General features: G+C 37.5%; 2 protein-coding genes across 22 annotated transcripts in view; one reads left to right on the top strand and one right to left on the bottom strand.

The window, feature by feature from the left end:
* On the bottom strand, nt 1-25,740 carry ZNF567 (zinc finger protein 567). 10 transcript variants are annotated; one of them, XM_041745863.1, is made up of 7 exons: nt 25,697-25,740; nt 25,087-25,148; nt 23,984-24,310; nt 22,340-22,413; nt 6,414-6,540; nt 6,074-6,160; nt 1-2,342 (listed from the first exon to the last, which is right to left on the bottom strand). In XM_041745863.1, the coding sequence occupies exons 4-7, from the start codon at nt 22,346-22,348 to the stop codon at nt 622-624; spliced, it is 1,944 nt and encodes a 647-aa protein (XP_041601797.1). In that variant the 5' UTR covers nt 22,349-22,413; nt 23,984-24,310; nt 25,087-25,148; nt 25,697-25,740; the 3' UTR covers nt 1-621. The 10 variants fall into 10 exon arrangements, with proteins under 10 accessions (XP_041601797.1, XP_041601798.1, XP_041601796.1 ...); XM_041745864.1 differs by lacking the exon at nt 25,697-25,740 and having other exon boundaries at nt 23,984-24,057; nt 24,213-24,310; nt 25,087-25,666; XM_041745862.1 differs by lacking the exon at nt 25,697-25,740 and adding an exon at nt 25,365-25,666.
* A 28-nt stretch (nt 25,741-25,768) lies between these two features.
* The window catches only part of LOC121485456 (zinc finger protein 461-like), an 86,068-nt gene continuing 84,268 nt past the window's right edge, over nt 25,769-27,568 (top strand). For 9 of the 12 annotated variants that reach the window (XM_041745843.1, XM_041745836.1, XM_041745845.1 and 6 more), the window contains exon 1: nt 25,769-25,967. The gene's annotated coding sequence lies outside the window, so the exon portion shown is untranslated. Of the gene's footprint in view, nt 26,082-27,568 lie in introns of all 12 variants that reach the window. The other 3 variants (XM_041745837.1, XM_041745834.1, XM_041745838.1) reach the window with 2 other exon arrangements.

Below are 27,568 nucleotides of genomic sequence, written 5' to 3'. Positions count from 1 at the left end.
TAGCATTTACAGCAGTATTTTTATTATAGCACAAAATTATAAAAAATACGAAAATCCATCAAGAGGATAAATAGTGGTATATTTTTAAAATGGAAGAGTAAACAATGAAAATGAACACATTACTGCCATATGCAATAATGTATGAATCTTAAAAATGTTGAGTGAAACAAGACACAAAAGAATTCATGATACATGATAAAACATACATAAAGTTTAAAGACATGCAAAGACATTACAAGTCAGGTACATGGTGAATTTGGGGAAGTAACAACTGTTCTTTATTCCAAAGCATAAGAAGAAATATATTTCATATTTTCTTTTACAGAGACTGATGTTATAACCATTTTGTATCTTGTGTCTGCATGTGTTATGTTAAGTACTTTTTAAAAAAATAAATGGAATCAGAACTTGAAAACTTAAAAATTAGCTTAATTTCTGATAGAGTTCAATAACAATGATCTTATCTGTTATATATGCTAGTAAACAGTAGTTATGTAATTGGTACTTTAAGTTAACTATTACATTTGTGATTAAAATTACTTATTAAAATGTTTTAGCATGCTTTTTTTTAACTAAAGTTTTACAATAACTTGGAAAGGCTTTACAAAGAAGTCACATCATTTATTGCATTTCTATGTTTTCTCCCTTGTGAGTTCTCTGATGGACAATGAGGTTTCTCTTATAACTGAAGGATTTACTGCACTCATTACAAATATAGGGTTTCTCCCCTGTGTGAGTTCTTTGATGTACAATGAGATTTGTCTTCTGGCGGAAGCACTTCCCACATTCATTACATTTATATGGTTTCTCTCCTGTATGAGTTCTTTGATGATGAATGAGATATGACTTCCTGCTAAAAGCTTTCCCACACTGAGGGCATTCATAGGATTTCTGTCCTGTATGTATTTTCTGATGTACAGTGAGAGTTGCTTTCTGGCGAAAGGACTTCCCACATTCATTACAAATATAGGGTTTTTCCCCTGTGTGAATTCTCTGGTGTAGATTCAGATTTGTCTTCTGACTGAAGGATTTCCCACATTCATTACATTCATATGGTTTCTCTCCTGTGTGAGTTCTGTGATGATCAATGAGGTATGACTTCATTCTAAAGGCCTTCCCACAATGAGGACATTCATAGGACTTTTCCCCTGTATGTGTTCTCTGATGTGCCACAAGGGTTGTCTTCTGGCGGAAGGACTTCCCACATTCATTACAAATGTAGGGTTTCTCCTCATTATGAGTTTTCTCATGAAGAGCAAGGGTTGTCTTTTGAGAGAAAGATTTTCCACATTCATTACAAATATAGGGTTTTTCCCCTGTATGAGTCCTTTGGTGTACAGTAAGGTTTGCCTTCTGGTGAAAGGACTTCCCACATTCTTTACAAATATAGGGCTTTTCTCCTGTATGAATTCTCTGATGTAGAGAGAGTGTGGTTTTCTGGCGGAAGGACTTCCCACAGTCATTACACTCATATGGTTTCTCTCCTGTATGAGTTCTCTGATGCCGAATGAGATGTGATTTCAGTCTGAAGGCATTCCTACACTGTGGACATTCATATGATTTCTCCCCTGTATGTGTTCTCTGATGATCAGTGAGGGCGGTCTTTAGGCGGAAGGACTTACCACATTCATTACAAACAAAGGGTTTTTCTCCTGTGTGAGTTCTCTGATGGTCAATGAGATAGGACTTCCTTCTAAATGAATTTCCGCATTGATGACACTGATAGGGCTTTTCCTCTGTGTGAATCCCCTGATGCAGAATCAGTACTGACTTCCTACAGAAGGACTTCCCACATTCAGTGCATGTATGTTTCTTTTCAATATTGGTCGCTCTTCTCCTTTTATTATATTCAGATGGGTTTTCCCTTCTGTAAACTCTACTATGTGTCATTAAGCCTCCCTTTTTAAGGAAGGCTTTCTCACAGTCATTATATACAAATGACTGTGCTGGAGTTTCCACTTTATGATATTGCATAAGTACTTCATTATGACCGACAGCCCTGCCATGGTGATTATGGGATTTGACTCCAGATTGAGCTGTCTCTGCTTTAGTATTGAGAAGTGATTTCCCATATCCATTATACTCACCAAGTCGTTTTCTTGCAGGACTTAGATTACTGATGATTAATTCTGAAACATTTTTAAAAATCTTTCCATGGGTGTCATATTCAGGAGGTAGATTTTTTGAATGAATAGGGTTTTTGCTTAAAGTAAATGTCTTTTCATATGCATTACTGTTCTCCTTAATCAGTTTTTTGTGGTTGATGAATACAACTGATCTAGAAAACTTATCTTGGTGTTCCTTGAATTTCACTAAAAAGTCTTCCTCTTTCCAATTTTCTTCTACAAAAGAATATAATTAATAACAATTTGTGAATCTTCACATATTTGCTATGGAAAGAAGTTGTACTAGTGTCTACCACATGAGATCAAAAAAAGACCCAGAACAAATTACTCCCTGGCTGGGAAAAAATACAAAACCTAAAAGCTGCCTCACTGTGGCAAAGAATAAGAAAATTAAGCAATGAGCACTAGTAATTTCTGCACTTTGTACTAGGACTTCATATGGAAAATGAAACAATTACACTAAGCAGTGAGAAGATGAAGAACAGTGAGAGACTGATATTTGGATAGGTGGATTCAGAAGCAATGAAGTAAACCTATCAAGAATAGTAAACTTTAAGTAGAATGGACAAGAAAAATTAGTAGAAAACTTGTTCAAGAAAAAAATTAGAGGAAGGATTAGTTTTGGAGAACACAGATCAGAGCATATATTTTAACACATTCATCTCTAGACTGTGAGGCAAAACAATTGTTCCACTACCCTCTTCCATGTAGCTATCAGTGACTAATTAACCTTTCTAAGTACCAATTTCCTAGTGTTCAGAGACACCTTTTTTTAAAAAATACTTATTTTAGAGAGAAAGAGGGCACACACATGAGTTGGGGGAGAGGGAAAGAATCCTCAAGCAGACTCCCCACTGATTGCAGAGCCTGATGCAGGGCTTGATCAAAGGACCCTGAAATCATGACCTGGGCCAAAATCAAGAGTTGGACATTCAACTGACTGAGCCAGCCAGGCACCCTTAGAAAGAGAATCTAGAGTCCAGGTTCTAATCCTCCCTATACTGGGAATCATTTTCTTTTGTGAGAAAAGAGCTAAGAAAACACTTCCAACAAGAACTTTAAAACTGACTAGAGATATATTTGCTGGCATATTCATATTGCTATTTTAATCAATCCTTTTAGGACTGTTCATTAACAAAAATCTCATGACCATCAATTATAACTATTCTTCTTTGCAGACTTATTTTTTTCAGGTTTAAAGAAAGACTGCTGCAAGTCTTTCCCAAATATAGTAACCTTTTTTAACTCTAGTATTCCAATATGGTGAACAAGATTAGATTGCTCATTCTCACTCTAAATCATTAACTTTAACCTTCATTTCTTCTTATAATTTTATAGCTGTATTTGATTTGTTACTTTGCAATCATCCACTTTCAGTAGAACAATGTTAAATCTAGATTAAAAAATCCAGGTTTCTTCTTTCAGTCCATTAAACTCAATACCAACATATAAGGAACTTCCCCTGTAAACAAGACTTTAAATCACCTAGATTCACTTTTTATATTCAAATTTTCAGAGTTGTTCTCATATCTGACAAATCTCACACATAATAACAGTAAAGCCTCATATTTATTGCCTTATAAATATCTCACTCCTAATCACATGCTTTATGTTTTTCTAATCAGTTGGCTTGCCTTCCAGTCTTATTTCTACTCATATTTAGAGAATCTTCAAGAAAATACTACCATTCCATGATATAAAAAACCCTTCACTTATTTCCCACTACTTTAAGCACTATTTCTTTATAACTTGAAAGTGATTATGGTCTAAGAAAGTCATTTTATAACAAATCTTTTTACAAGCCTAATCAAGTCATAAATATTTCATGAAAAATGTAGCTTTTGATAGTAATCCTTCTTCATAGAAAGTAATACTTTATTGGCTATCTCCTTTGAATTCCTCTAAGTGTATATAAACAATGTGTGTCCAACCTAGATAGGTACTGTTTGGTAGAATTCAACCATTTCAATCAGAATCTATACGGCCCTGGCCTGAGCAGATACATCTGAGCAGATACTGGTTAACTTACCAGTATAACCTTTCTGAATGGAGGAAAAACCTATTTCCCCTGTATAGCTCCACAGTTAATGAAGCAACTATAACAAAAAAGATTTGAGCAGAGGATCTTATCTTTGAGGGAGAGAATCCCTAAGCATAAACCACATATAATCGGGTATCAAATTACATAACCATATATAAAAGTTGTGTTTTAGTTAGTAGGTAGCGTGGGAATTCAGAAAAAGGATATGGAGTAGTTAAGGAATAGTTTATGGAAAAGAAATCTCAAGACTTAACTTAAAAGATATATAGTATATGAAAAGGAGAACACAATACAATGAGAAGTACAGACATCATGACAAATCACAGATGTGTGGAGAACACTGAGACTGGAACAAATGGTAATTACCAAGTTTTCCACAAGGGAGAGAAATAAAGTTGAAAAGACAGGATGAAGGCTTTAGTAGTCCTTGAATGAAGAATTTCAATTTCATATAATAAATAATAGGGAACAATAAACTGAAAGAGGACAAAATTACATCAAAGCCAAATGTTATTGTAGTCAAGACATGAAATAAGGTAACATCATTTTGAATGACATCAGTGAAAAACGAAAATATGGGAAGACATAAATTTATCTCACAGGCTGATAAACATAATACAAATTGTGAAGAGATTCACAAGAGATGACAGAGATAGAAAAAGCTGCTACCATATGGTAGAAATAATATAATTTGAAAATAAACAATGGGGAAGAATTTAAAAGCTAGGGAAGTTCATGACTTCCATTTCCTTTTATTTTTTTTAAGATTTTATTTATTTATTCATGAGAGACACATAGAGACATGGAGAGACATAGGCAGAGGAGAAGCAGGCTCCTCGCAGGGAGCCTGTTGCAGGACTCAATCCCAGGACCCTGGGATTATGACCTGAGCCAAAAGCAGATGCTCAACCACTGAGCCATGCAAGCATCCCTTGACTTTCATTTCTAATATATTATCACAAAATAGGTGAAATGTTAGTGTGCAGAACTCCTGAAGTACTATAGTGAAGGTGGGAGAAATATGCTGAGTATGTTGTGTTAGAGACATCTACATAAAGAGCTTCAGTCCGCAGAATAGATGAGATTACTGTAATTTAAAGGTAGATCCCTTAAGGTCAAATCAGAGAAATAAGACTGAGAGTTTAGGGAAACAATATACATTAAAAAAATATATGTATTAGTAACTATTACATGCCAGGTATTGTTCCAGACAATATGGCCAGTAATGAAGAAAACAGACTAAGTTGGAAATAATCACTAAAGGAATCAGGATAAGAATAAGTTAATGTTTTACCCACACCAAGGGTTGATTTCAGGAATGATGATCAGCCATATAAAATGAACCACAAAAGTCTGCTGGAAGAAAATGGTAACTGTGGAAATACCAATCTGGACCAAGACCAGTGAGTTTTAAAATTAGCGGTTAGATTTGTGGTGAGAAGGGGAGCTTATTAGACTTAGCACAGAAAAAAAATCTGAGGTAATAGAAAGAAAGAAAAAGAAAAAAAATGGAAAGTAACCAAGAAGAAAAATATTAACCAAGAATATTCTCTTCTTTAAAAATAGATTTAAGAATCCCTAAAAGAAATATATACAATGGCAAGAAGATAAGAGACTGAGAAGGCTAGAAAAAGACACAAATCAAGAAAAAAGATCTGAAAGAAGAAAGGCTTATAGTAAATTCTTATTAAGAGTGGCAACTATCTTTGATAACATCAAGCAAACTAGAAAAGAATATATCAGGAGAGTGATATTTAAAAGTTTAAGTTTTTGTAGGCATGATGACCATTTCAAAGGTTAGAAGCCTTTAAAAAGACAAAATATTTCAAAGGTGCCACTCATCATGTGACCATTTTAAAATTTATTCTCCACTAGATTTCATCCACCTAAAGAGTCAGAAACTCACCTAAGCAGGTATGACCTGTAAATGATGTCCACGGCTCTTCTCCTCGTTCTAACTTGAGGATCACATCAGGTTTGGTCATGTGACACCCTGATCAAGAAAAATGTGGATTGAGTTGCCTAGGTTTTGATATTTTTGAAAAATTAGTAAACTATATTTTCAATACCACAAATTAAGATATTTCTTCACGTAAGAGTAAACACTCTGCTCTAGGTAAAGTACACAACTATCCTTTCTGTTAACAAATAATTCATCACCTCCTAAGCCTTAACTTCAAGGCATAATTCAGGCACTCTGAAAAGAAATGTATACTACTGAAAGTTTTGAAGGGAGTTTTTCTTACCCACAGAGATGAGATGGCAGTAGTTTTCCAACATCACATCCATGTAGAGAGTCTTCTGAGCAGGATCCAGGTGTTGCCACTCCTCCTGAGTGAAGTCCACAGTTACATCTTTGAATGACACTGATGCCTGCAATGGATTGGAACTATGATCAGAATAAGCTGACTAGATATTATAGACTACTTTTTGATCCTGTTCCTTTGGGGCATTCATATGAATATAAAGAAAGCCAATCATTTTTGTTTTGTGATTTACATATAGGGGAAACAAAAGTGAAAGTAGAAGTACCTATCACTTAATTTATTTAATAATTAATTCTAAAAATATTTACATAAAGCTACTGTGTACCCCCAAACTGCATTAGTTTACTGGAGTTCCAAGATATACAAAACACTATTCCTGCATAGCCTCAAAGCAAGGAACACATACCTTCAAGAAAGTATGTATAAACATAAACCTGCTAGAAGGTGTTACAGGTACTACAATAGAAGAATATACAAGATGCAGTATATTACAAGGCCAGCACAATTAAGGAAGTAAAATTCTTCCTTGTCAAGATTAATGTGTTATGCAGGGAGAATATGGTTTTAAAATGCGTGGGAACAACTTCTGGCATCCAAAAAGAATATAGTGAATTGGTCAAGAAAATGATCCCTCAGATAATAATTATTTATAATTAACACAATACATACATCTGAACACCATAATAATGACAGATGGCACTGGAAAACAATCAAAGCACGCAAAAATTGAAGGAGAATTTATTTTTAATGGACAGCATCCACAATGAGTAACAACTGTTCAATTCATGACTTTTTTTGCATAAAGATACCAGAAATCCCACAGCTCTTGAGGCAGAATTGAGAGGTGGCAGATGAGCTAAAGATTTAGAAATAAATTATTTTTTAAAAAAATTTATTTCTAAAGTAAGCTCCATGCCCAGTGTGTGGAGCCCAACACAGAGCTTGAATTTAAAACCCTGAAATCAGGGCAGCCCGGGTGGCTCAGTGGTTTAGCACCGCCTTCAGTCCAGGGCCTGATCCTGGAAACCCGAGATCATGCCTACTTCTCCCTCTGCCTGTGTCTCTGCCTCTCTGTGTGTGTGGGTCTCTCATGAATAAATAAAATCTTAAAAACAAAACAACCTGAAATCAACACTTGAACTGAGATCAAGGAATGCCTGGCTGACTGAGCTACCAAGGCACTCCTGGAAATAAATTCTTGAAGTGAGAGAACTACAGAAAGGATGAGAACCAAAATCTGAGTATAAATGCTTCAAAAACTCCTGGGTGAGAGTTAAACTAAGCAATTGTTGGAGAAATCACAGAGGACTTCGGAAAAAGCAGACAAAAAGGAGTTTTGAAAAATTTCACTACACTTAGTGAGATTCTGAGATTTCTGCATTTTTGATAAATAGTATTACATAACCTGCTCATAGCTCAAGCACAAGAAAACTGAAACCTTACTGGATGGAGGTGTCAGAAGTTGCAGCAAGAAATATAAGTGGTGAAACACTGGAAGAAAGAGACCTACAGAAAGTACGCCCTAAAATATAAGTGTAAACACTTACTAATTCCTTAATAAAGAACTAAACTACATGAACAAAAGGAAAACCTACATCCTTTCCCCAAGGAGGCTAAGGTCAAAAGCAGCAGGGGGAAGCTTAAAGAACTGAGCTGATATATTAGCTGCTTTACACTTGGAGGTGAGGGCAGAATTAAAGTTCGATGTCAAGCAAGTTAGTTGTCTGATAGAACAAAAACCCAATAATCCTCAGAAAAAAAGACATAACAGATTACTATATTATTCATGATATCCAGGTTTCTGACAAAAATTACTAAACATACAAGCAAAACAAAAGAAGAGGAAGGGGAATATGGCCTATATTAAGAAAAGGCCAGGTATAGAAAGTAATCCCTAATGGGCCCCAATGTTGTTGTGCCAAAAAATAAAAAATAAAACCACCAAAACGGCTTCAAAGCAGTGATTCTTAATGTGTTCAAAGAAGTAATGAAAAACCTGGGCATGGAAAAAGATACACCTAAAAAATCAATACATGAATGAAAATTAACTATTAAAATGTATTTGATTGACACAAAATACAATGAATATAAAAACAGATGAATAAAAACAGCGTGGGGTGCCTGACTGTCTCAGTTAAGCATCTGACTCTTGATTTCAGCTTAGGTCATGATCTCAGGGTTGTGGGATCAAGTGGGGAGTCCATTTGAGATTCTCTCCCTCTCTACCACCCTTGCCTTCCCTAAAATAAAAAAATTAAAAAAAAAAAATCTTTTTTTTTTTTTTTTAAAAGCAGGTTAGGAGGAACCTGAAATGCGCATAAGAAGTCAATTACAAAAGGCTATATAATTCCAAGTATGTGACATTCTGGAAAGGCAAAACTATGGAGACAGTTAAAAAAAAGGGGGGGGGGGATAAATAGGTATAGCACAGAGGATTTTTTAGAGCAATGAAACTGTTCTAATACTATAATGGCGGACATATCACTATATATTTGTCAAAATCCACTGAATATATAAGACCAAGAGTGAACCTTAATATAAACTACAGACTTTAGGAGGTAATGATGTATTAATAATGTAGGTTCACTAACGAATGTACCATTTTGTTGCAGGATGTTGATAATGGGGAGGCTACTCATGTGTGGGGACAACGAGTAAATGGAAACTCTACTTTTTTTTTTTTTAGATTTTATTTATTTATCCATGAGAGACACAGCAAGAGAGACATAGGCAGAGGGAGAAACAGGCTCCCTGCAGGAAGCCTGATGCAGGACTCGATGCCAGGACCCCAGGATCACGCCCTGGGCTAAAGGCAGACGCTCAACCGCTGAGCCACCCAGGCGTCCCCGCCCCCCTTTTTTTTTTAAGATTTTACTTTTAAGTAGTCTATCCCTAATATGGGGCTTGACCCCAATCTTGGATTAAGAGTCACATGCTCCATGGACTGAGCCAGCCATGCACTCTAATACTCTGTACTTTCTATACAATTTTGCCATGAACCTAAACTGCCTTAAAATATATTTAAAATGATTAAAAAACAGGTTAGTTAAAGATACCCACAGATTGAAAGTGAGGGAATGTAGAACCATTTATCATGCTAATGGACATCAAAAGAAAGCTAGAGTAGCCATTTTTCAGGTAAACTCGATCTTTTAAAAAAATATTTATTTATTCATGAGAGAGAGAGAGAGGCAGAGACACAGGCAGAGGGAAATCAGGCTCCTCACACGAGCCTGATGGCGGGACTCAATCCCAGGACCCCAGGATCACAACCTGAGCCAAAGGCAGATGCTCAACCACTGAGCCACCCAGATGCCCCTCAGGTAAACTAGATTTTAAACCAAAGATTGTAACAGGAGATGAAGAAGGCATTATCTCATAATAAAGCGGCCTATCCAACAAGATCTAACAAGTGTAAATATTTATGTTCCCAATTTGGGAGCACCCAAATATATAAATCAATTAATAACAAACATAAAGAAATTCACGGATAAAAATACAATAATAGTAGATTTCTAAGACGACTTACAGCAATAGAGAGATCATCTAGGCAGAGGATCAACAAGGAAACAATGGCTTTGAATGACACACTAAACCAGATGGACTTAACAGATATATTCAGAACATTTCATCCTAAAGCAAAATACATTTTTCCCAGTGCACATGGAACATTATCCAGAATAGATCACATACATACTGAGTCACATATCCAGGTTCAACAAGAACAAAATAACTGAGAACATACCATGCATATTTTCTGACTACAACACTGTGAAACTTGAAGTCAACCTCCTCTAATAGGAGGTTAAAGAACATCCTATTAAAGAATGAATGGGTTAACAAGGAAATTAAAGAAATTAAAAATAAAACAGACACATGGAAACAAATGAAAGTGAAATCTTTGGGATGCAGCAAAAGTGGTCTTAAGCGGGAAGTGCACAGCAAAAGTGGTTTTAAGTGGGAAGTGCATACCAGTACAGGCCTATCTCAAGAAGCAAAACTCTCAAATACACCACCTTATCTTACACCTAAAGGAGCTAGAAAAGAACAGGAAATAAAGCCTAAAGCCAGCAGAAGAAAGGAAATAATAAAGATTAGAGCAGAAATAAATGATAGACAAAAAAACCTCAGAGCAGATCAATGAAACTAGGAGCTGGTTCTTTGAAAGAATTAAAAAACTGATAAACACCTAGCCAGACTTATCAAAAAGAAAAGAGAAGACTCATCAATAAAATTACAAATAAAAGAGGAGAGATCACAACCAACACCAAAGAAATACAAACAATTATAAGAGAACATTATTAAAAATTACATGCCAAAAAAACTAGGCAATCTGGAAGAAATGGGTAAATTCCTATAAACATATAAACTACCAAAACTGAAATAAGAATAGAAATTTTGAACAGACCCATAACCAGTAAAGAAATTGAATCAGTAATCAAAAATCTTCCAAAAAACAAAAGTCCAGGGCCAGATGGCTTCCCAGGGGAATTCTACCAAACATTTATTATTTTTTTTTTCTACCAAACATTTAAAGAAGAGTTAATACCTATTTTTCTCAAACTGTTCCAAAAAATAGTACTGGGATGAAAACTTCTGAACTCATTCTACAAGGCCAGCATTACCTTTATTCCAAAACCAGACAAACACCCTACTAAAAAGGAGAAATATAGGCCAATATCCTTTTTTTTTTTTTAAGATTTCATTTATTTATTCATGAAAGACACAGAGAGAGGCAGAGACACAGAGACATGGGCAGAGGGAGAAGCAGGCTCTCCGAGGAGATCCCGATGTGGGACTCGATCTCAGGATTGCAGGATCATGACCTGAGCCAAAGGCAGATGCTCAACCAGTCAGCCACCCAGGTGCCCCCTATGCCAATATACTTGATGAACATGGACACAAAAATTCTCAACAAGATACTAGCAAACCAAATCCGACAGTATGTTAAAAGGATTATTCACCACAATCAAGTGGGATTTATTCCTGGGGTGCAAGAGTGGTTGAGTATTGCAAATCAATCAACGTGACACTGTTAATAAAAGAAAGGATAAGAACCACATGATCCTGTCAAAAGATGCAGAAAAAGCATTTGACAAAATACAGTATCCATTCCTGACCAAAAAAACAAAACAAAACAAAAAAAACCCTCAACTAAAGAGGGATAGATGGAACATCAAAAAAGACCAAATACAAAAGACCCACAGCTAGTATCATCCACAATGAGGAAAAAACCGAGAGTTTTTTATCTAAGGTCAGCAACAAGACAGGGATGTCTACTCTCACCACTGTTATTTAACATAGTACTGGAAGTCCTAGCCTCAGCAATCAGACAACAAAAAGAAATAAAAGGCAACTAAATTAGCAAGGAAGAAGCCAAACTTTCACTATTTACAGACAACATGATAATCTAGGTAGAAAACCTAAAAGACTCATATATGAATTCAGCAAAGCTGTAGGATACAAAATCATCATGAAGAAATTGTCGTACCAATAATGAAGCAGCAGAAAGAAAAATCAGGGAATCAAATCCCATTTACAGTTGCACCAACAACCAAAAGATACCTAAGAATAAACCTAACCAGAGTAAGAGATCTGTACTCTGAAAACTATAGAACACTTATGAAAGAAATTGAAGATGACATAGAGAAATGGGAGAATACTGTTAAAACGCCTTTATTATCCAAAACTACACATTTAATGCGATCCCTATCAAAATACCACCAGCATTTTTCACAGAGCTAGAATAAACAATCCTAAAATTTGTAGGGAACCACAAGAGACCCCAGATGGCAAAGCAATCCTGAAAAAGAAAATCAAAGCTGGAGGCATCACAATTCCAGAATTCAAGTTATATGGCAAAGCTGTAGTCATCAAGATAGTATGGTACTGTCACAATATCAATGGAACAGAATAAAGAACCCAGAAGTAGACCTTCAACTCTATGGCCAACGAATCTTCAACAAAGCAGGAAAGAATGTCCGATGGGGAAAAGACAGTCTCTTCAACAAACTGTGTTGGGAAAACTGGATAGCAACATGCGAAAGAATGAAACTGGACCACTTTCTTACACCATACACAAAAGTAAATTCAAAATGGATTAAAGACCATTTTGTGGTGAGAAGGAAACCATCAAAATCCTAGAGGAAAACACAGGCAGAAACCTCTTTGACATCAGCCATAGCAACCTTACTTGACAAGTCTCCAAAGGAAAGGGAAACAAAAGCAAAAATGAACTACTGAGACTTCATCAAGATAAAAAGCTTCTGCACAGTGAAAGAAACAATTAACAAAACTAAAAGGAAATGGACAGAATGGGAGAAAATATTTGCAAATGGCATACCTGATATAGGGTTAGTTTACAAAAACTGTAAAAAATTTATCAAACTCAAAACCCAAAAAAAACAAATCCAGTTAAGAAATGGGTAGAAGACATGAAGAGACATTTTTCCAAAGAAGATGTCCAGATGACTAACAGACACATGAAAAGATGCTCAACATCACTCACGAGGGAAATACAAATCAAAACCATGATAGGATACTGCCTCATGCCTGTCAAAATGGCTAAAATTAACAACACATTAAACAATGATGTTGGTGAGGATGCAGAGAAAGGGGAACTCTCTTACACTGTTGGTAGGAATGCAAACTGGTGGAGCCACTATGGAAAAGAGTATGGAGGTTTCTCAAAAAACTAAAAATAGAACTACTCTAAGACCCAGCAAATGCACTACTAAGGCTAATGCACTAATGAAAATACAGATTCAAAGGTGTACATGCACTCTGATGTTTCTAGCAGTATTTTCAACAACAGCCAAATTATGGAAAGAGTCCAGACGTCCATCAACTGATGCCTGGATAAATATGTGGTGTGTTTATATATAACACACATGTGGTGTGTGTGTGTGTGTATAATGGAATATTTCTTGCCATTCACAATGACACAGAGGAACTAGAGTGTATTATACTAAGCTAAATAAGTCAGATAGAGAACAAACAGGGTTGCTGGAGGGGAAGTCAGTGGGGAATGAGCTAAATGGGTGATGGGTATTAAGGAGGGCACATGTTGTGATAAACATTGGTTATATTTAAGTGATGTGACTAAATTCTACTCCTGAAACCAATATTCCATTATATGTTAACTAGTAAGAATTTAAATAAAAACTTAAAAAAAAAAAAAAAAACTTAAAACAGGTTAGGCATTTGGAAAACAAACAGGAAAATGGTAGCCCTATATCCATATACCTCTAATTTTATTACATATAAATGGACTAAATACTCCAATAAAATGGCCAGGATTATTAGAATGCACGAAAAAGCAAGGCTCAAATATAACTGTCTATAAGAGAGATATTTTAAATATTGTAGACAAAATAGGCTGAAAGTTATGGATGGAGAATTACATACAAACACTAGAAAGTTGAGGATTACAGAGGGGCATTTTATGATACAAAAGTAAATACACCAGAAAAATGAAACAATTACAAATGTATATGTACTTAAATAACAAAAGTTTCAAAATACATTAGGCAAAACTCCTGCTTCTCTCTCTGCCCGTGTCTCCGCCTCTTTCTGTGTGTCTCTCATGAATAAACAAGTAAAATCTTAAAAAAAATAAAAATAAAACCATAATACTCATATAGTAAACAAAAAAAATAAAATATGCACAACCGTGGAGTGTGCAAAGACTCTTAAGACACAAAAAGCACGCATCATAAAATTAAAAACCCCGATGGACTGGATTTTGTCAAAATTAAAAAAAAAACTTCAGTTCTGAGACACCTGGGTGGCTCAATGGTTAAGCATCTGCTTTTGGCTCAGGGCGTGATCCTGCAGTCCCGGGATCGAGGTCTGCATCAGGCTTTCTGCATGGAGCCTGCTTCTCTGTCTGCCTATGTCTCTGCCTCTCTCTCTGTGTCTCTCATGAATAAAGAAATAAAATCTTAGAAAAAAAATAAAAAAAAACAAACCAGCTCTGAAAGAGACCTTTAAGAAAATAAAAAATTGAAACACAGACTGGTAAAAGATAATTCACAGTATCTTTATCTGACAAAAGATTTCTGTCTAGAATGTATAAAGAACTCTCACAGCATAAAAATAAGAAATAAACGTATTAAAAATTGGCAAAAGTTCTTAACAAGTTCAGAAGACTACATAAACATCAACTAAGCAAAATAAAAAATGCTATTTTTACTTACACTAGGAAAATGAAAATTAAAATAATGAAATACCATTGCACACTCTCAAGGATAACTAAAAATAAAAAGTGACCATACCAAGTGTTGGTGAAGATATGGAACTACTCTAAGTCTTATACATTGTGGGATTGTAAAATGGCACAACCACTCTCCATAAATTTGGCAGTTTCTTATAATAATTAAACGTATGTTTTTCATATAACCCACTGATTCCACATCTAGGTATTTATCCCAAACAAATGAAAATATAGTCCAACAGACTTCTAGGCAAATGTTCATAGAACATTGAGAACAAATAGCATGGCTACAAATGTAGCCATCAAAAAGTAGGAGGGGAAAAAACCATGGGGTGCTTAGGTGACTCAGCTGGTTAAGCATCAGCTTTCGGCTCAGGTCATGATCTCGGGGTCCTGTCATCCAGCCCCCTGTCAGTCTCCCTGCTGTAAAGAAGCCTGCTTCTCCCTCTCCCTTGTTCTCTCCCACCCCCGCTTGTGTGTGCTCTCTTTCAAATAAATAAAATCTTAAAAAAAATCTTAAGTCTGATATTATATAAATTATTTATTTTTAAGATTTTATTTATTTATTCATGAGAGACACAGAAAGAAGCAGAGACATAGGCAGAGGGAGAGAGCAGGCTACCTGCGGGGAGCCTGATGCGGGACTCGATCTCAGGACCCCAGGATCATGACCTGAGCCAAAGGCAGACAGACACTCAACCCCTGAGCCACTCAAGTGCCCCTGGATTAGTTTTCTTTTTTGACTGTCTCACTACAAGTTAAGTTCCAAAGCTCATGTACTCTACACTTAAATGTGTGCTTTTATTGTAAATAAACTACACTGCATAAAATTAATTAAAAAGTGAGAGTGGGTTTGGGGTTCTACTTCAAGAATGGCAGAATACATCTTATTCGACTGTTACTGTAGATAACAACTATAAACTTAAAAAAATACATAGGGGCTCCTGGGTGGCTCAGTTGGTTAAGCAGCTGCGGCTTAGGTCATTATCCCAGAGTTAGATAGAACCCTGCATCAGGCTCCCTGCTCAGCGGGGAGTCTGGTTCTCCCTCTCCCCCACTTGTACACACACTCTCTCTCAAATAAATAAATAAAATCTTATATAAATATATATATACATATATACATACATAGATATATAGCATATACACTTACATACATATATATACAGTGTATACATTTACATACACATATATATAGTGTATACACTTTGCACTGCAAAGTGACCCAAACAGACAGAAACTGGAGAGGAGGGTTTACATTTGGAAGGACAGAAGAGCAATGGGAGAACTGCCAATTTATACAACTTGTAGCCTGAGGGCAAGTCCCAAGAAGAGATTGTGAGTGGCAAATAAAATTGAGGTGGAAACCCATGGTCTTACTGGTTTGAAGAACCAAAAGACAGAGTTTAGGGCAACAGCAGCATCTAGAAAGGAAGTAGGGAAATCCCACAGAAAGGAAAGCCAGAAGGGAGCCCCAAGGAGTTTGAAAAAAAACTTTGTTCATATCCTTGGCTAATAACTGAATTAGGCATGAGTGGGCCAGAATCTAAGCACCCTGGTTAAACATAAAATAAATAAAGCAGGGATTCAAGCTGCCACCAATTAATTAGAGAGTCAGAAGTCTGAGGTTTGAGTTGAGCTAAATTAACTGTCCAATAAAACAAATCAATACTTCACACTATCATTCCCATGGGAATTAACTGCTATATAAGAAATTCTCCTCTACCATAAACAACTAAAAGATTACAAAAATATATTAAACATCTGTTTTCAAGTACTGCACAACTGACAGGACAAAACAGTGATCCTGCAAAAAGGGAAGCAAAGTAAGCTCTATAACTGCCCCAGCCTACCACCTAAAAACAGTTTCTAGGTCAGGAACTTGGAGAGAATACACAGAGCCCAACAGTATCCCTGAGCTGTAGAAACAGATCAGAGTTCGGAGGGTCTAAGATGGCTAGAACTACCAGGCAAAATAATTAAGAGTAGAGAACAGCAGAGACAGAGACAGACACACGGACATACGCATATACCAAGACCACTCCAGACATCTGCAGAATGATTCCCTTGAATCTATGACTGAATACTAGTCTGCAAAATCCATGGGAGTAAAACTCTGTGGAGTTGGGTAAAGAAAAAGAAAGTAATATGGTGAACAATTCCCAGAGCTCAAATAGGTATGAGAACGGTCTGTATTCTCACTAGCCAGAACAGAGGGAGCTGATAATAAACAGACTTTCGGCAGAGCAGGAGTTGGCAAGGTTTCTGTGTAAGGGCCAGACCTGTGGGCCATATGGTCTCTGTTACACTATTCTATGCTTGTAGTGCAAAAGTAATCATAGACAATATGAAAAAAAAATTAGTATAGCTGTGTTCCAATACAATTTTATTCACAAAAACAGGCAGTAGGCTAGATTTGGCTGTAAACTATCAGTTGTTAACCTTAGTAATTAGGGACTAAACTGGCCCTAATGCTGCTCTACAGTGACAAAAGATTAACCCTCAAAAGGGTCACGATCTGAAGTAACTTAACTCTCTAAAGGAATGTAACAAAATACAGCATTCAGCAATTTGAAAATTCAAGTATAAAAATTCCAGGTATAGGACACCTGGGTGGCTCAGCGGTTGAGCATCTGCCATTAGCTCAGGTCGTGATCCTGGGTTGGGGATCAAGTCCCACATCGGGTTCCCTGTGAGGAGCCTGTTTCTCCCTCTGCCCATATCTCTGCCTCTCTCTGTGTGTCTCTCATAAATAAATAAATAATTTTAAAAAAATTCCAGGCATGTAATGAAGCAGGAAAATAGGACCTATATTCAGAAGGAAAACAAAACAAAACAAAAACCACAAACAGATGAGAGATTTTATAAATAAGGATGTTAAAGCAGATATTTTAAACATGCTCCATAAGCTCAAGAATGTAGAAGATGAATATGAGAGAAAATGGAGATATAAAAAAGGATCAAAAAGAACTTCTGGAGAAGAAAAATATATAACATGAAAAAAACAATGGATGGGAGTACAACATATTAGACACCAAAGAAGGAAAGAGGAGTAAAATTGAAGAGAAAGCAACATAAGCTTTCCAAACTTTATTTACAAAACCAGCTGGCGTGCCTGATTTAGTCCTCAGGCAATAGTTTGCTAATCCTTGGCCTAGAATAACCACCAAAAAATCCAAAAAACAAAAAAGTACTTGTAATATGTGACTATTAGAGAAAAAAAACTGAATCATAAAAAAATTTCTCAATCCAAAAGAAAATAAGAATAGAAAAAGGAACAATAACAGTAAAATAACAATAGGGAGAAATGGAAAAAATGACAATATGGTGTATTTAAACTTAACTTACCAATAATCACATTAAATGAAAATGGACTAAAAACTCCAATTAAAAAGTAGTATCAGACTAGAGAAAAAAGTCAGAACAAATTATATACTATCTGTAAGAAACTGATTATAGGGGCACCTGGGTGGCTTAGTTAAGCATTCAATTCTTGGTTTCAGCTCAGTTCATGGTCCCAGGGTCATGAGACTGAGGCTGACATCAGGCTCTGGTCTCAGCATTGAGTCTGTTTGTCCCTCTCCCTCTGCTCCTCCCCCTGCTCGTTCTCTCTCTCTCTCTCTCAAATAAATAAATAAATAAATAAATAAATAAATAAATAAATAAATAAAATCTTTGAAAAAGGAGCTCACTAAAAATGTGAAAACACAGGAAAGTTAAAGTAAAGAGCATGGAGGGGTGCCTGGGCAGCTCAGTAGGTTCAGCATCCAACTCTTGGTTTTGGCGTAGGTTATGATCTAAGGGTTCTGGAATTGAACCCTGCATCAGGCTCTGCACTCAGTGGGGAGTTTGCTTGAAGATTCTCTCCCTCCATCTGCCCTTCCCCCTGCTCACGTTCTCTCTCTAAAATAAATAAATCTTTTTTTTAAAAGGAGGGAAAACATGTACACTGTATAACTACTACTCATAAGAAAGCCAAAATGGCTATAATATCAAACAATATAGGTTTCAGAACAAAGAATATTATTAGGGATTAAATGAGGCATTTCATAATAAAAGAGTGGGTCAGGCAGCCCGGGTGGCTCCGCGGCTTAGCGCCACCTTCAGTCCAGGGCGTGATCCCAGAGACCTGGGATGGAGTCCCATGTCAGGCTCCCTGCATAGAGCCTGTGTCTCTGCCTCTCTCTCTCTCTCTGTGTCTTATGGATAAATAAATAAATCTTAAAAAAAAAAAAAAAAAAGAAAGAGTGGGTCAATTCATGAGAGAATGTAACAATTCTAAAAGTGAATACAGGGGATCCCTGGGTAGCTCAGCGGTTTAGCCCCTGCCTTTGGCCCAGGGTGTTATCCTGGAGTCCTGGGACTGAGTCCCACATCGGGCTCCCTGCATGGGGCCTGCTTCTCCCTCTGCCTGTGTCTCTGTCCCCGCCCCCCATGTCTATCATGAACAAATAAATAAAATCTTTAAAAGTATATTAAAAAAATAAAAATAAAAGTGAATGTACTTAAAAACAGAACTTCAAAATACATTAAGCAAAAACTGATAGAACAGAAAAGGAAAAATAGACAAAACCAAAATCATAATTGAAGATTTCAACTTTCCTCTCAGTCAAGACTGGAAATCAGTAAGGAAACCGAAATTTTTACCATCATAATCAAGCAATTTGACCTGATTATTTAGAGAATACTTTAACTAGTAACACCAGAATAAATATTCTTTACACGTGCACATGGAACAGTCATCAACTTAAACTATAATCCTGCCACAAAAAAAGGCTCCATTGGGACGCCAGGGTGGCTCAGCAGTTGGGCGCCTGCCTTCGGCCCAGGGCATGATCCTGGAGTCCCAGGACTGAATCCCACATCGGGCTCCCTGCATGGAACCTGCTTCTCTCTCTGCCTATGTCTCTGCCTCTCTCTCTCTGTGTCTCTCATGAATAAATAAAATATTTTTTAAAAAAAGCTTAAGCTCTAAACTTAAGAAGACTGAAATTATATAGAGTATGTTCCCTGACTGCAAAAGAATTAAACTAGAAATCAACAACAGAAAGCTACCTGGAAAATCTCCAATATTTGGAAATGAAATACATTTCTTCTAAACAACCAATAGGTCAAATAAGAAATCACAAGAGAAATTAGAAAATATTTTCAGCTGAATCAAAATGAAAATACAACATGTTCAAATTTCTTGAAGACTCCTTAAACAGTACTTAGAGGGAAATTTATAGCATTAAATGCTTCTATCAGAAAAAAGGTCTCATATTAGTAATAGAAATTTCCATCTGCAAAACTAGAACATGATTTAATTAAACCCAAAGTATTACAGGGGGAAAAAACAATGGAATAAACCAATAAAACCAAAAGCTGGTACTTTGAAATGATCAATGTAATTAATAAACCTCTGGCCAACTGACCAAGGAAAAGAACAAGACAGATTACCAATAACAGAAATGAAAAGAGGGGCATGCTACAGATTGTACAAACATCAAAAGGCTAAAAAAGTACATCTTATTCAATATTGTACTAAAGGTTCTACATAATGTAATAAATAACATTGAAAAGCAAGAAGGAAAACAGTCATTATTCACATATAACATGACTATTTATATAGAAAATCCTACATAATATACAAAAAAACTTAGAAAGTGACTTTAGAAAGACTGTTAGTCAATATAAAAAAATCAACTGCATTTTCATGTATCAGCAATAAACAGTGAGAATTTGAAATAAAAATGAATAGCATTTACAATAACATACAAAAATAAATACCTAGGGATTAATATATCAAAATGTGCAAGACTGTACACTGAAAACAATAAAACTTACTGAATTTAAAGTTCTAAATAAAAAGAGATATACATCATATTCATGAATTAGAAAATCATATTATTATTAATGATGACAGTCTTGATTTTAAACTGTTAATAAGCATTTTGACATTTTCTGCTCCCCTAATGGGCTGTATTTACACATTCTTCTAATGTGCCTTAGGTCTGATGCTGTAAAAAGTAGAAGATAACAGTTCATTGGTTAATGTAAGTACAGAGTTTCTGTCTGGGATGATGAAAAAATTATGGAAATACATAGTGGTACTGGTTACACAACATCGTGAACGTACTTAATGGGACTAAACTATAAATTTAACAATGGCTAAAATGGTGAAATTTTATATTATGTATATTTTAACACACACACACACACACACACACACGGTTAGACAGAAAAACACAGAACACAAAGATCCCTCAGTGAAAATTGGGGTGAGCACTTGGAGGACTGGAAAAGGAGCAAAGGTGTTAAATGGGACAAGTGACCATGATATGAAAGAGGTACTCAAAGATATCAGTGGGGATGAAAGAACTATTTTATAAGGAATAAGATTAACCACTAAATTGTGCAGTGGAAGAGAAACATTTATTTAACTGAAGACAGCTGTATTAGCAGGTGGGTATGGGACAAGGGTCAAAGCAGATTGAAAACAAAACCAGGAAGAATAGGATGGGCAGGAGATAATGAGATAAATCTTGGGCATGAAGTATCTGTGGAACATGCAGGTGGGGATACATAGTTGGAGACTGAATATGTTTTTTGGTGTTTTTTTGTTTTTTTTTCTGAATATGGTTTTGACAGAGGTTTAGGTTAAAAATTATGTGGGCATCATTAGAATAGTGGTAGATTGTGAATAGGAATAGGAGACTGTAAAGAGAAGAGAACGAATAAAGAATCTGGAGGATACTAGCATTTAAGAGGTCCAGATATAAAGATGAATTTTTTCTTTTTTTTTAAAATATTTTATTTAGAGAGAGAGAGAGAGTGAGAGCATGTGCGCACAAGTGGAGGGAAGGCATACAGGGAGAGGGAGAGAATAGCTGACTCAGAGGAGGGGCTCAATCCCATAACCCTGAAATCATGACCTGAGCTGATACCAAGAGTCAGACACTTAACCAACTGAGACATCCAGATGCCGCTAAAGATGAATTTTCTGAAAACCAAGAGTAACATCTTTGAAACCAAGGGCAGAATATTTCAAGAGTTACACTTGTAATTCAATATGGTCATCTAAGCATATTCATTTACTTCCTCTGCACCCAAATATAAAATTATAAGAAATTTAAACATAGGAACACCATTAGCATAACAGAGGAATGTTACTGGCAGGCCACAGATTTTCAGGAACTGTTAGCAGCTATGAGCAAAATTGAAGAATCAGACAGGAGAAAAGCAAGATTCTCAGTTCTTTGTACATTTTGCCCAGCATAGCTCTATTCTCAATGCCTCAAGACAAGATTCTTTGCCACTTACTAAAAGCAATCTATCAGTTCCATCTCCATCTTATCTTGACTGTTTTTATCTAAACAAGACAAGTTCATGCAGTAATATGCTCTCATTCGAGGAAATGCATTTTTTTGTCCCAGCTCTGCTCCTAGGAGAAGACTGAGAAAGATGTTCAATGATATACCAATTTAACATGTGAACACTAGCTAAAATTAGAAGGAGCAGTCTGTGGAAAGAAAAGGCTTATCTGGCCAATAAGGGAAGAAATGAGTACCACTTCCCTGAAGGGGAAGATAGGCAGGAGGATTTAGTAGAAGAAAGGCAAATGCTCAAATATCCTTTAAAAAACAAAAACAACAACAAAAAAAAAACACAAAAAACCCCACGATTTTGGAGACAGAAACCATCACCTCACCTGTGCCATGGTTTTGAGATATGCAAGAGGTGACCAGTCTTCCTTTGGGTTCCTCTTTGGAAAAGAGGCAGTTCCTATGAAGGCAAAGCCAAGATGAAAAGAAGCCACATGACACTATACATGCCTTACAGCTCTCTTACAACTTAAGACTCAATTGAAATTGCTTCCATTTCCCTTGCTTTGGCCCTTGACCACTCCGCATATTCTACATAATGTTGGGGAAAGAATGACCTAGACATCCTTATCCCCAAATCCAGAGAAATAGGCTCTTGGGCAACAGGTTAGATTTTGGAGAAGTTCCCCTCCTTTCTCTCTTAGCAGCTTACCTCCAAGCTGCTCACCATAATGTTCTTTTATACTATCACCAGAAGTATATGTGAATACTTATCACCTCATGCCCTGACAAATGCTACTAATATAATCTCCTTGATGCTGGCCTATCCAATAGGTAGAAAATTGTGGTTCTAGGTTTTATTTTTCTTATTATGACAGAAAATAAGATTCTTTTCAGAAGTTTAAAAAATATCCTTAGTTTATCTGTAAATGACCTCTTATAATTCTTTCACTTCTCTATCATATTTTTATTTTCTAGATTGGTTATTAGATCTTTTTTAAAGGAAGGAAATATTATATTCACTTAATTTTTTTATGGTTTCTCATTTGACGTGTTTTTCCTATGCAAAAACTTATATTATTAACCATTTGGTTTAGTACTGTCAGGTGTTCAATAACCTATTACTTCCTCTCTTCATCAAAACTGCCATCTTTATTTCCTTTATATATTTGAGTAGATCTGGATTTTTTATTTAGGTTTAATGATCTGTTCATTTGATTGTCTCGATGACTCTGCAGTCATTACAGTTTTAAAACACATTTTAGTATCAGGGCTACTTCCCTGTTTATTTCTTTTAGAATTTTTGGCTTGTTCATTTTCTCCTAAGAACTTCAGAAAGTTCAAAAATTTTACTGAATTTTAATGGGACTGCATGAAATGTTAGGGAGTTGACACTTTATCACTTTGTGTCTTCCTGTTCTTTTATTCAAGTCTTACTTTTTGAGTCCCTTAGAAACATTAATTCTTTTTTCACAGGCTACAAAATCCTTTGTATCTCATAGTTTCGATGGCCACTGGCCATTTTCCATAGTTTTCTGATACATATATATACACACAAGCACACATATGAAGCCTATTGATTTGTCAATGTTTTTTTCCAACAAACTTCTGAGTTTTCTAATTGTTGTATTGCAATAGCATGGTAACTTAAAATTTTTCTCTCAGTCTCAGCAGATGTCCCAAAGATGGTGAGCAAAACAAGCTTCTAAGCGTCTGTCATTCTAAAATAAAGTCTTTAAAAAAAAAAAAAAAGGAAGGTTTTTTTTGTTTTGTTTTGTTTTTTTAGGTTTTGCTACCATTAATTTAACCCCTACTTCAAAAGGCTGAGAGAAGGAAATGTCTAAGAGAGTAAAAATTATTTATAGGGTACAGTTTTCTGGGGGGAGAAAAGTGGGTGTTTTCTTATAATAAACAAGGGGCCCCTGAGATGCTGATGTCACTGGGAACCAAAGTGGTATGAGAATTTTGGGGAAAATGTACATATTTCCAGTATGTAAGAGGGCAAAGTGACTGAGGGGGTTAATTCTCACCTGAGCTCTAGATGGGCAACCCATGGATGGAGCCTGCCTGGGTTGGCTTGGATCCTCTTGTCCAAGAGGACTCACTGGAGAGACAAGACCCACCAGAGCAGGTGGACTACTGCATGCCCAGAGGAAACACTGAGGAGACAGCTGGAGAAGTGGCTGTACCCATGAGAAGGGAAGTGTATCTGGAAGTTCCCAGCAGTGGGTTCTCTCAGAATGTTAAGACATGACTTACACTAAATTATAATGGTACCAATCATGTTAGCCTCTTCTTGTCCCTGACTTGTCTCCTGTTTTCCAGCTCCCAATCCATTCCAGCTAGAGACTACCCACCTAGAGGGGTTAAAGAGGAGACAAAATTGAGGTTGAGGAATTAGAAAAGAAACTGATCATGTACTCCCCTTGACCCCCATCCCCACAGGCTTCAGGCAGGAAGGAGAGTTTTTACTTTTAAAACAAATTTGAAGTATTGATTTCTATAGTGAACATCTTATTTATCTAAATAGCTATTGTAAAATGAGACTGATCTTGTATTTGAATGTTCAACAGATTCAATCTTCAGAATGACTAAAGAAATTACTAAATCTGTCTAGGAATGCATCCAGCAGCAGGGAAAAGAAGAGATTCACCCGAACAGAAAATCTGAGTGGTAATTATGGGAGAAAATTTTTGTATGTGTCCTCCCAAATGGTGTTCTACTCATTTTAACCATACCAGTTATTAGACAGTGTGGGGTTTCCCAATACATAATTCTAGCATCTGAAAATTATTTTTATTTTACTTTCTCTCCATTAAAAAAAAATCTATCTATTTCACTTGTCTAACTGCCACAGAGTCAAATTCTACAAGCGTATAAAAAGGCCAATATTCAGATAATCTAAACAATACATATTTAACTGGTCATGCAACCAATTTCTCAAGCGCTCTCAGTCACACGATAAACAACATTCATGAATTACCACAGATTGTGCACACCAAACACTTTAAAAATTAGACAAAGACACAGTTATATCACCCAAGACACAATCACAATCCCATAGGCACACGTCATGTATAATCTCACAGAGCCCATAACATACTTCTACACAAAGTAGCAAAATTTTACTCACAAACCCCTTACTGTCGTCTCTCCAAAGTCGCATGCAGTCTCAAACATAAATCGACTCGCAACCTATTTGAAAAACCAGACACAGACCTTATCACTTGCACAAACAACCGGCTCCACAACGTCACACGAAGTAACACATGCCCGAACTACACAAGGACAGCCACAAAAAGCTCCACGAACTGAACGCCCGAGTGCGCCAGGCCGCACTCCCAGAGTTGGGGTTTCCTCATGGGGATAACAAAACAAAACAAAACAGACAAAATTCCTGCCCTCCCCAACCTCACACCCGCCACAGGCTTCCAGTTCTCTCTTCGGCGCTGTCCAGCTTGGACTACCGGTTGCCTCTAGGGCGCTCCCCGGGCCGGGCTCCCTATTTCTTCCTCGGCATTTCCCGGCCCCGGCTCCTGGTTCCTTCTTCTGCTTAGGTTCTCGCTTCCCTCCTCGCTCTCTGTAGGGCCCAGACTCTCGCCTTCCTCCCTGGCCTTCTTGGCCCAGGCGCCCTCTTCCTTCCTTGCTTTTCCCGGCCCAGGTTCCCGCCTCCCTCCTCGGCATTCCCCCCGGGTCCCGCCATCACCCGCCTCCTCTGCCTCCGTAGGACCCACCAGCCTCACCTTCGACCACTGGCCAGCCGTCTGCGCCTGCGTACTCCCGCGCGGGCCGTACCTCCCAAGGGTCTCCGCGGCTCGGTCTTTGAGGCCGCAGCCTCCGTGCGGGCGCGCGCCCGCTCGCGCGCCTTCTCGTCATACGGGCTTTTCCGGCCTTGAACTACATTTCCCACAGCCCCTGTGCAGCTTTTGAAAAGAACTTCCATCCCGGGTCGTCTCTGGTTATCGCCCGAAACGCTGAAAGTCGTCGCGCTCCAAGTGGCAACCGTCGCGCTCGGTGAGGAAGCCCGTCGCCCCCACGGTGCAGACAGGGCGTGTGGAGCCCGGGGCTCAAGCCTGTGTATGCGCGTTTGTGGCCGAAGCCAAATGTGCGGTGATGTACCCTTGACAGGTGTGTCGTGTGCCTGTGTGACCCTGATCGGATGCAGTAGATATTGTGAGTGACCAGTTGGCTGCGATGCGAGGCACGTGACACTGTGGGGTAGAACCTAGTTGTTACCTATAGTGATCGAAGAGGCTTTTAATTCTCTGACCGGTACGTGTTTGGTTGTGTATTGAGACAGAGCGTCATTTCTTCAGTTCTGGGCTTAACGTCGAGGCTGGGGGGAGGTGTCTGTTGAAGATCTCTGAGAGTATATCTGTGCTTGTGAAGACTGCAGTGCCTGTGTTAACCAGAGTTCCCCTGCACTGAAGCATGGCCTGAGCTGCCTTGTCAGTGCACAACCAGCCCCCCCACCTCCAGCGCCTAGTTTCGTGCTTAATACAGTGGGGGTATCAGTGAAGATGGTGTTGCCTACCTAGGGACCAATTTTAGGTTCTATCCTACCCACCCCAGCAGCAGAGAAATGGTCACCAATAGGAAGTCAGATATTTGAGTTACATACAAGCAAAGAAGCACAAATTCATTCATTTGGAATGAATTTTAGAATTGGAAGAATCGCTTCGGCAGAGTCCTAGGAAGACCTTTGGAGATACATTAGGAGTAGGATTCCTTCCTCAGAGTATCTCCCTTGGGAGCTGGGGTCAAGTTCCACATTTCAGAACCACATCAACCCCAAAGCTGTCTTCCCAGGAAACTTGCTGTGAACTTAGAGAAAGTTTCAGCCCTGGAGGTCAGTGACCCTGGTATTCCCTTTGACACTAAAAAGAAGTAGCAGTACTTCTCATCTCCCTTTCACTTCTGAGTATGTGTCTGGTATATAGCAAGAGGCCGTGTGTTGAAGAATTTCTTCCAATTTTGGTAGTCTGTGCTCTAAGAAGGTCTGGTGTCTGATGATTCCCTCCCCTTCCCCTTGTAGTGCTCTTCACTGAGAGAAGGGCCCTGAATAAAGGACAACATTACAGGGCATATCTGAAACCAAGCTCAAGGTCAGGGGTTTTGTTGGTGTTGTTCTCTTTTTGTTTTTCAGAAAAGGGAGTAATTGTTCTTTTCCTGAAATAGTTAGGTTACTATTAGTCAGGGCTAATAGTACTTTGTGATGTACTTTGACTATTAGCATGTTGTGGATGTGACCTAGTGAGACTTTCCAAACAAAGCCTTAGGAGGTCTTGCAGCTTTTGCTCTTTTCCTCTTCCTGCCCTGAGAGCATCAAGCTGAAGGTTATGACTAGCTTGCCTGAAGACAAAAGATCATTTGGAGCCAGAAGCCCCGCTGACTTTCAGCAACAGCTGCCAGATATTTCTTCTTAGACCATCCACCCCCTACCAAGCCACTGGCTGCTGTCAAATGAGTGGCATCATTAGAACCTCTCAGCCAAGCCAAGCCCAAATTGCCAACCCCAGAATAATGAGCTAATGAATGTTTTTTTGTGTTAAGCCACAAACTTTTGGGGTGATTACATAGTGGTAGATAACTGAAACACATTTTTCCACTTTCTA

The sequence above is a fragment of the Vulpes lagopus genome, chromosome 2 (genome assembly GCF_018345385.1).
Source record: "Vulpes lagopus strain Blue_001 chromosome 2, ASM1834538v1, whole genome shotgun sequence".
In the NCBI taxonomy this organism is placed as follows: Eukaryota; Metazoa; Chordata; class Mammalia; order Carnivora; family Canidae; genus Vulpes; species Vulpes lagopus.
Note: the sequence above shows the minus strand (reverse complement) of the source record. Positions and strands in the feature narration are given on the sequence as shown.